General features: G+C 35.8%; 1 protein-coding gene and 1 long non-coding RNA gene across 2 annotated transcripts; one reads left to right on the top strand and one right to left on the bottom strand.

The window, feature by feature from the left end:
* Positions 1-956: 956 nt before the first annotated feature.
* Positions 957-2,724, top strand: LOC111403424. The gene is made up of 2 exons (XR_002704454.1): positions 957-1,145; positions 2,428-2,724. It is a non-coding gene; the product is annotated as an uncharacterized LOC111403424 (long non-coding RNA).
* Positions 2,725-3,123: 399 nt separating this feature from the next.
* LOC111403423 (transcription initiation factor IIB-2-like) lies at positions 3,124-6,426 on the bottom strand. Its single transcript, XM_023031925.1, has 7 exons — positions 5,890-6,426; positions 5,705-5,729; positions 4,505-4,634; positions 4,292-4,422; positions 4,094-4,182; positions 3,807-3,883; positions 3,124-3,465 (listed from the first exon to the last, which is right to left on the bottom strand). The coding sequence occupies exons 1-7, from the start codon at positions 6,240-6,242 to the stop codon at positions 3,332-3,334; spliced, it is 939 nt and encodes a 312-aa protein (XP_022887693.1). The 5' UTR covers positions 6,243-6,426; the 3' UTR covers positions 3,124-3,331.
* Positions 6,427-9,189: the final 2,763 nt, after the last annotated feature.

Below are 9,189 nucleotides of genomic sequence, written 5' to 3'. Positions count from 1 at the left end.
TTCTCAACAATTAAGAGATTCATTCGAGGAATATGGGGACTAGTTGAAGTAATGAGCCTCCCCATATGCACACCTGAGAAACTCAATATTTTGGGCGTTGGGTGGGTCCTGTAAGAACTAGGGAGCTATTCAATTTAAAGAAAAAGATGAAACTTATACACCAAAAGGGTCTCCTATGGGAGCTATGACCCTGATACATTAGCCGAATGATAGTTGTTACAAGGGTATAATGATATTATTTATATAAAGAATCAAAGCAGGTAATATGGGCCTGTTTGGTAGTGATTTTAAGAATTGATTTTTTGACCTTTAGGAGAAAAGTGGAGGGGGGGGGGCACCTGTGAGAGAAGAAGTCAAGAATTACGGCTGGAATAGTGAAATAACGGTCTCCCAAACGAGGCCTGTTTATAATTTACAAAAAGACTAGTACTCATAATCGAACTGCATGCCAGCACGTCTTCTTTTGGATGAAAGAACGTTGGACTAAAGATAAGTCTTGCAAAGAAAAAGAAAGGAATCTTATGGTAGTAATGAAAGTGGACCTATAAAAAATCAAAAGAAAAACTGGAAGTCATGATGTGATAGAACCCTGCCAGCTTTGGTAGGATTCTTCAAGCTCCTGTGTCCCATAAAATCACATATTTCCATTTCAGGATCTTTTTTATTTTTTTAAATCACAGCTTAAAGTAACTTCCACTTTATGGCAACATGTGTATTACTTTAACTGAGATTTTTGATCTTAGGATGAGAGTAAAGATAGTTAAATAAATTTGTTACCACAGTAAGAACATTAGCAAATGTGCGCTTAAATAAAGATACTATGTATTTATGGATACTGTGTATTTCTGTTCTTCTAGTGAAGTCTTGTTGAACAACAATCTGTGTAAAATAAGCTTCACTGAGCTGGTCATTTACTTTTTTAGTGAAAGTGTACCTCAATTTGCTGTGGTTCACTGTTAGTTAGTTTTAACTAACTTGACATGTTGACCTGTTCTCTAGGGTTATGCACTAATTGAATATGAGAACTTTGAGGAAGCACAGAAAGCTATAAGTGAAATGGATGGGACGGAACTGCTCACCCAGGCCATAACTGTTGATTGGGCATTCAGCAAAGGTCCGTTCAGGAGCAGGAATATGAGGAGGAGGTACATGTCTTATGTATTTGTTATTGTTTTTATCAGTATTGCATTCTCATAATTGTTCAAACTTCATTTGGATGCCTTATTCAACTTTGCTCATAGTAAATGATGATAAAATTGGAGAACATAAATATCTTAGAGTTTCCATAACAATCACCCTTTTAGTTCCCATCAAAAGACTCAGTACCAACACTTAGTAGAAATGATTTTGGCTGAGCGACAAAATGGGAACGAAAGTGTGTGTTATAGAAAAAGAGAGAGAGAGAGAGAGAGGAAAAAAGAAAAAAGAAAAAAAAAAAAAAGTTAACATATTACTCGATCATTTCAAATGGAGCGGATGGTTTATGGGGTCTTTATTGTTAACGTTTGGATTTTAGGAAAATTGATATACACAGTGGAAAGAGATGACTGCTCAACCTTACAGAGAGTTGAAATTTATTCTATGATGATTCTATTGATAAAACATCCCTGAAACTTAGATTTTCATATTTGTCCAACTCGTTTATTTGATCAAGGATATGGACATTATGTAATTATGAGATATGCCATCAGTTATCTGTTGTTTGATGTGTACATCTTCCTTTTCAATTTTAAATTCCATTGCGAGTTGGTTGTTTATTTATACTTCCCTTGAAAAGTATATGTCATAGGAGAATAGGGGTTTTTGCCTTACAACTAGTTTTTATTGTCAAAATATGACTTCACAATGGATTTCAAACTTCTGTATTTTGTTGAAAGAATGATTTAGTAAACGTGTAATAGTTTAATAGATGCTGTTTATTTGAAATAGTTTCATAGAAGGGATGAAAATCTTTCTAAAATTGATGGCCATCCCAACATCAACCCCTCGGGTCCCAGAAAAGGACAGATACGTCCACATGTTAGCATATGCCAATATATTTTCCCAGACCTGCTACAAAACCCAGGATTAAATCCCGGGTTTAAATCCAGGGCCAAGGTGTTTGACACCTTGGCCCTTGATCTTGAATTTCATGGGGCCCGCAGCATAATAATTAAGGGCCGAGGTGTTGGCAATACCTCGGCCTGTCAACAGGGCCTGTCATTGGCTCTGTTTGAATGGCAAAATCCATATTTTCCATACAGACATGGTTGGTGCCAGCAAAGTTGAAAAGCTTCAATAGAAAGGGTAACCACAGATTTTAGGATGGAAAATGAGAAGCAACTCTGAGTTCAATGTTTTTCACAAATTTAATTTCTTAATAAGAGTTCAAGTCATTTCTCATATTACAGTTACATAATCTTGTCTATTTTCTAATTGTTTTTGCAGATCACCTCGCGGCCATCGTTCTAGAAGTCCTAGGAGGAGATTCTAATGGTGTTAGCGGCTTCTCAAGGATAGTGGATTTCTAGTGTCTAGAAACAGTTCTGATAGTTGTGGATCAATGCTAAAATTTAACCATGTATTGTTGTTTTTGACAAGGATTTGTATTTCCTTTCTCCATGATATTTATAACTTATCTTCGATTATATGTTACTGCTAATGGATTGTCAAGTATTTGCTCTTTACATTGAGCTTTTGATTCGGATGGGAGCCTGGTGTGGCGTAAAGCATGTATTCTGTTCAGTTTCTGTGAAACAGCATTTTCTGCCATTATTTATCTGAAAGGTTTAAGGCTTGTTTGGCATGGAGTTTTCTAAAATCATTCTTCTTCAAAATTATTTTCAACCCTTCAATTTTATGGAACCTATAATTTTTTTCACTTTTCAACCGTACATTCTCCAAAATAATCATTTTCATTTCGAAAAGTCTATGCCGAACATGCTTTTTATATGCTTACCTGAATCCATGCTTGTCTAGCCTACACTTCTAATTGATAACACCAATTTTCGTTGGCGTATACCCTATTGTGTTCTGATATGCATAAAATCAGATTGACGCTCGTATTTGGGTTCTTAATATACGCTACATGATAAGAATAGGCTTCTTGAGATTCAACGATGCGCTTAAATGAAGAGCAATGGGTTGGACAAACTTCAGCAAAATAGATAACCTACGTAAACGAATACATGTACAATAACGTTATCATCCAAGAGAACCAAGACCCATAACTCTGTACTAACTTACAAACATCTACTAGAACTACATTAGAACCCAGTTTCTAACATCATCCAAATGTACAGAAGTAGCCGTAACCTTCATCAGGGGATGCAACTTTGCCAGGATCAAGAACTCAAGGGCTGGAAAGATTCCTAAGAGCATCCTCTGTCGCATACCAACTTGGTACGATTCTTGAAGTGTATGGATAGAGATCCTTGTATGAATTGCGAATTGTGCCTTCTGCTACTCCTGTGGCCAGTGTAATATCTGCACAAACTAGAAGTTAACATCAACAACAAACAAACTAAAGAGGCAAAGCTTAGATAATAATTTAATCCGGTTAAGCATACTTTTTATCCACGGATTTCGTAGGACCCACAAGTTACTAATTCTCATTATCCACACATTCTGTAGGACTTGTAGCTTATACGCATTTAAAAGCACTACCAACGAGAACTAAGCCTTGCTCCAAAAAATTTAGCTGTCGGTTATAAGAATCTTTTTTCTCCACTACGTAAGGCTAATTATTAAACTACTGGGAAATCTAAAGCAACTATATATTCACAACACCACATGAAGATGAAAGTGACCAAATAGAATGTTCTGACCTTTGAGAAGTTTCTTGTCATCTGAGAGTTGTGTTATTATGTAAATTACTGCAGCTGCTATGGATATGGGGCTTCTCCTGTCAAACACAGAAAGGGGAGACAGAATTCTTAATCGCGTAAAATTTCCAACTCTCGTGTTTGTATTGGATATAACGTCATTTTCAAGTTTTAGGCGGTCAAAAAACATGATCAAGTGGAACGGTATCTGGTATGTTTTGCCACTAAAAGAAAAAATAAACAATTAGCTGAAAAAAATTTAAAGCAAAACAAGGGAAAACTGAAAGAACCTTATATCCAGCTCTTCTGATTTTTGTACTGCTTCTTGAGCAGCTTTGACAGCTAAATTGGTCATGCCCAAATGTGAGCAAAAACGTCTCTGCAATACAGTGATTTGATGACAGAATGCATCTGGGTGAGCTGTGGTGTCTTCTTGAGAAAAAAGGGGACCACGGGGGTGGGGCGTAAAGTGTTCAGTACAAACTCACCAAAAAATCCCCTGCATGAATTGTTCCCATCTCCATAGACTGGCCCATTTCGATCTCCAGCTGTTTCACAATGAACTCTTTTGCTCGACCAATCTCTTTTTTGGTGGCTCCATTGGCCACAGAACAAATTTCTGTTTGCAAGCCACATGTTCAGAGATAGTAACAAAGTTAAGTCCTGTGAAAAAGCTAAAATTTGCAGCCATTACAGCATACCTTTTACAGTACGTGGCTTATCCTCTTGTCGACAAGCAATGTAGATGCACGCAGCCAAAATAGCATCTTGATTTCGTCCTCTAAGAGGCTTTTGATCTTCTACCTTCTTATATATTTCATTTGCTCGATCCTTAAAACCAGAGTCATAGGCAATCACGGGTTCATGTATATTAAATCAGCAACCTCTCCAAAATATCAAGACATAAAATCAATCACTAGATTAACAAAACTACTCAGTCAGTCAAATCAAAAAGCCACCCTAATTTTCCAAATAATGCTATTCATGAAAAGTGATGATCATCATTAGTTGCTGCTGCCACATTGCCAAATGAAGTTGGAATGCATTTATCTTCATTGGAAGATGTGGCAGTCACCCACTGTCTATTGCCCCATAGACAAATGAAGATCATCTAGATGAATAGCATTGCTCTAATTTTCCAGTGCAAATGACTTCATTAAGGACATACATATTTTTTCAGGTTTGCCATATCTTACGAGAGTTGAAACCTGCTCTCCTGAAGTTGCTATTCTCCCAATACATTTTTGACACCTCGACACATCACCTCTTCTTAGCAAAGCAGATAGGAAGACACCAAGGGTAATGTGCAGAGCTGTCAAAAATGTATTGGGGACAGCAAGTTCGGATCAGTAGATCTGGGCTCGTCTTAAGAGATGATCTCTCCTTGCGGCCATAGGCTTTCACAGTTCCACTAGTGGGGTGTGAGTTCTATGGAAATAGATTTATGAATTGATCGTTGGGTCATTAAAGGACAAAATGTCTATTATATCATGAACAGAAAATTGAATAACATAAATTACGGATATATGGCAAAAAGTGGACGTGGCGTGGCATTCATTAGGATAAATTAATGAATGCCAACTTACATGGTCAGAGCATGTATTGTGTAGACCTAAAAATGCTTCAACCTACTAGAATAAAGGGTTCTAGTTTAAGCAGCAATCAAATAAAATTAACATATTAACGTGATTCCGCATTGCTAAAAATAAAAATAAAAAATTTCATGTAAACGATTCCAAGTTACGAACACACACACAAACCATATACAACACCAAGAATTATTATTTTTTTTTTTAACAATCTCTAGCACGTACTCGCGCGTACACACACGCAAAGACACCAATGCATTTGTAGCATATCTGAATTCAACTGCAATAATCAAAATAGAGAAAAGTAAGAACCTTTATTGTTGCAACAAGACCCAACCTGAGAAATGAGAAGAAAATTATTGAAAATTTCAGAATTTGTAATAACAAAGCTATAAACATAAAAACCCTTCTATTGAAATGTCCAAAAATAATAATTTTAAATGTGTAGCCAAAAAAAAAAAAAAAAAAAACCAAAATATGCCAAAGATAACACAAACCTGTCAGCCATGGTAGCAATAGTCTTGAACGCCTGAATGAGAGACCGATCCGGGTTCGACCCACGGTTCTGCCACCGACCCAACGACGAATTCAAATACTCGCCCGTTGACCCATTAGGCTTCGAAATCACCGTCGAAAGCCCACTATCACCCAACAAAGGATTATTTGGCCCACCAACACGGACCGGGTCATTATCCCCGACCTCATTCGCAAAAGTTCTCCACTCTGAGGTCTCGTCAATGGAGTGCGCCTCCAGAACCAGGCCGCACTCCGAGCACACGGTGTCCCCCGCCGAGTGGTCGAACACCACTTCCGTCGGCCGTTTACACTCCGAACAGTAAATATCAGCCATTTTTGGACACAAATCTCGAAATTTTTTTATATCGATACAATAAACCAGTAGAATACGAATCTTTCAAAATATTATAGTTCTGTGGACAAGAACAACGTGCATGGACGAAGTTATCTATAGAAGAATTTGGGTTGTTAATATTTTGCTATTTTTGGATAGAAGAAATGAAGAAACTGAAAGCGTGTATTTTATCCGGTTCGGAAATCAACACGTACGGTCGAGTTTTATCAGTATTTGCCACGTCAATTGGAGGACTTTAGTGTAATTGCATATTGTACCCCATGATTTTATATTTTCAGAGTTTGGCCCCATTATTTTTATATAAGAAGCGTCAAAATAGGACCTGTCGAAACTTGTTGGGCTAAGAAAATGAACGTGTATGGTCAAGTTTTATCCGAACTTGACATGCCAGTCGAAACTTCACAGTAAAGAATAAAGTCACTTGTCCACTAGAGTTAAGAGTGTAAAAGTTAGTATACATGTAATGAGATTGTCCAATAAAAGAACATTGAATTAAGCTAAGTGTACAGCACCTACTGTACACTCACTTTGACAGTCCACTCAAACGAGTGGGCCCCACGATTATTTTAATCGAGGGGTCAACTCGTGTTATGTGTGAGAGCTGTCAAAAATGATATAAAAATAGGTGTACTTGTAGCATAATTGAAAAATATTAGCATCTAAAATTTTATAATTCTATCTATAAATTTATTTGAAAATTCAATGATGTCAAAATGGAAAGGCAAATCAAATATATATATATATATATATATTTGTTATGTTTCCCTTAATTTGCTAGAAAATGCACTTAGGACACTCATTTTTGCGTTACTTATTTTATGTATTAGAAAAAGTAAAACAAAAACTCAATGCAATTGTTCAACGGTAACGTGAGACGCTCATAGAAGTATCAACAATTGAGTAAGACACTCATATCCTTATTTTATTCGTTTAAATACAAAATAAATCCATGTAATTATTGGTCAATAATAATTTTTATAAATGATGTAGAACACGTATTTCTCCAAATTAAAAATATACTTTAATTTCTAGTTCAATATAAAAAAAAAGAGTAAAAATTTTTAAAATGATTTATCAATGTTGATTTATAACCTATGTTTACTGGCCTTCTTTAGTTTAAGAGCCTGTTTGGGAGTGATTTTGAAAATTGATTTTTTGACCGTTAAGAGAAAAGTAGGGTTCACCTGTGAGAGAAGAAGTCAAATATGACGACTGGAATAGTGAAATAACGGTCAAAAAATCAATTTTTTGGGTGATAAAATCAGGCCCAAACAGGCCCTAAAGTTTCAACATCCATACGAATACTACATGGAACAAACATATCTCTATATCTTGAGGACCTTCTGATTAAAGATGAATGATCCTTTTTATCAAAAAAAATCTACGAGAATAAAAACGAATCGGTCCGATTCAATAAATTTTGAGGATTAAAGTTTGAATAGTCGGGTCCAAATAAAGCTTCTTGTACATTCCACGGATGACAACTTAGATGACATTGTGTACAAATTCGAACATACTTTGGCGGGAAAGTGTGTTGAATTCAAAAACTGTCTAATCATGTGTGATACGTGATACAATGTTAACAATAATGTCAAATAATATATACAAGTGGCATGATTGGTTGTGTCCATGCTATTGTACTATGTTAGAATTTGCTCTCAATTCTCAACTTAATGAAAATAGTTTTACTTATTCAAATCAATAAAATTTTAATGTCCAATCGAATGATCTAAGTTGACATGACTCAAAAGCATATTCTATTATTCGTCTTAATAAGATTGCTCTTTTTAAATTGAAAACCCAAGTTACGAGATGGGCTTTGAAGTGCATGGGAGATGGTACTACATCCATAATCCTTCATATCCACCTCTAACTTTGCTGCCGTTATTATCTTCATCTTGGTGTTTCTCAAGAATAGTTATGATAGATCTATGCCCTACTTCTTTAGAAAACTATTGAAGGCGGACCAAGTCCGTAATTATTGAAGGCGAATTCGTAAATCCTCTTGCATCATACAATATTTTTTTATTATATATTCCTTGCTCCACAAGACGTCTGATCACAAGGGATGTATATTTCTCGACTCGCAATATGTTCATTCCCTGCCAAACGAGATGCTTATTCCTCGTTTCATGAGATGCCTATTTTCCATTTCATGAAATTACTTACCTTGTGAGATGATACTGTCACGCATATGCGTTGGGGAGCCACTCACCTATTGAAGGGGGCATCATCCTTAACCTCAAAGATATATCGGCTTAAAAAAGTTGACCGTAAGGGGTACCATCCACTGATATCATGAAATGATTTTTCTATTTATCCTCGCCTAGCAATATGCCTCATCTTTTGAGATGATTATTTTATTTATTTCACCTTTGACAGATGATTGTTATTCCTCACTTTGCGAGATGCATTGCCTACAAGATGATTATTATTTATGTCATATATCACCTCAGATGGGAAATTGTATTTTTATTTCTCACCTACGAGATGATTATTATTCGTGTATTGGAGATATTGTATTGTATTTCGGGATGATTTAGTCCGCATTATAAGTAAATTATTTACTTGAAATCTTGACATGAAGTAATTTGTAAGTCATCACCTCTTTAAAGTTGACTACATTTAAAAGGTCATTCATAAACCATCACTTACTTTGGATCAGCTCATATTTCAGAGACAGTTCATAAATAATTACCTAATTGAAGACAACTTCTATTTCAGAGTCCGATCATCACATAAATTTAAGGATCAAACGTGGAGAACTATTATTATACCAATGAATTATGCGTCATGCATGTGGCTCAGATGGATCTCACATTAGTTGATAGAGCGTCAAATTATTAATTGAATTAGGCTGATCATATCAAGCAATCTATTTTTGGGCTTGAGCCTAGTTCACTAATCCATCTTGATCCACTTCCTT

Source organism: Olea europaea, chromosome 11 (assembly GCF_002742605.1).
Source record: "Olea europaea var. sylvestris chromosome 11, O_europaea_v1, whole genome shotgun sequence".
Lineage (NCBI taxonomy): Eukaryota > Viridiplantae > Streptophyta > Magnoliopsida > Lamiales > Oleaceae > Olea > Olea europaea.
Note: the sequence above shows the minus strand (reverse complement) of the source record. Positions and strands in the feature narration are given on the sequence as shown.

Excerpts from the sequence above, each read along its gene's own strand:
- LOC111403423 (XM_023031925.1), bottom strand. The coding sequence starts at position 6,242 with ATGGCTGATATTTACTGTTCGGAGTGTAAACGGCCGACGGAAGTGGTG. Across the intron at positions 4,183-4,291 it reads TTCATGCAGGGGATTTTTTG|AGACGTTTTTGCTCACATTT; the intron begins GTGAGTTTGTAC and ends ACTGTATTGCAG. Across the intron at positions 3,884-4,093 it reads TCAGAAGAGCTGGATATAAG|GAGAAGCCCCATATCCATAG; the intron begins GTTCTTTCAGTT and ends TGTGTTTGACAG.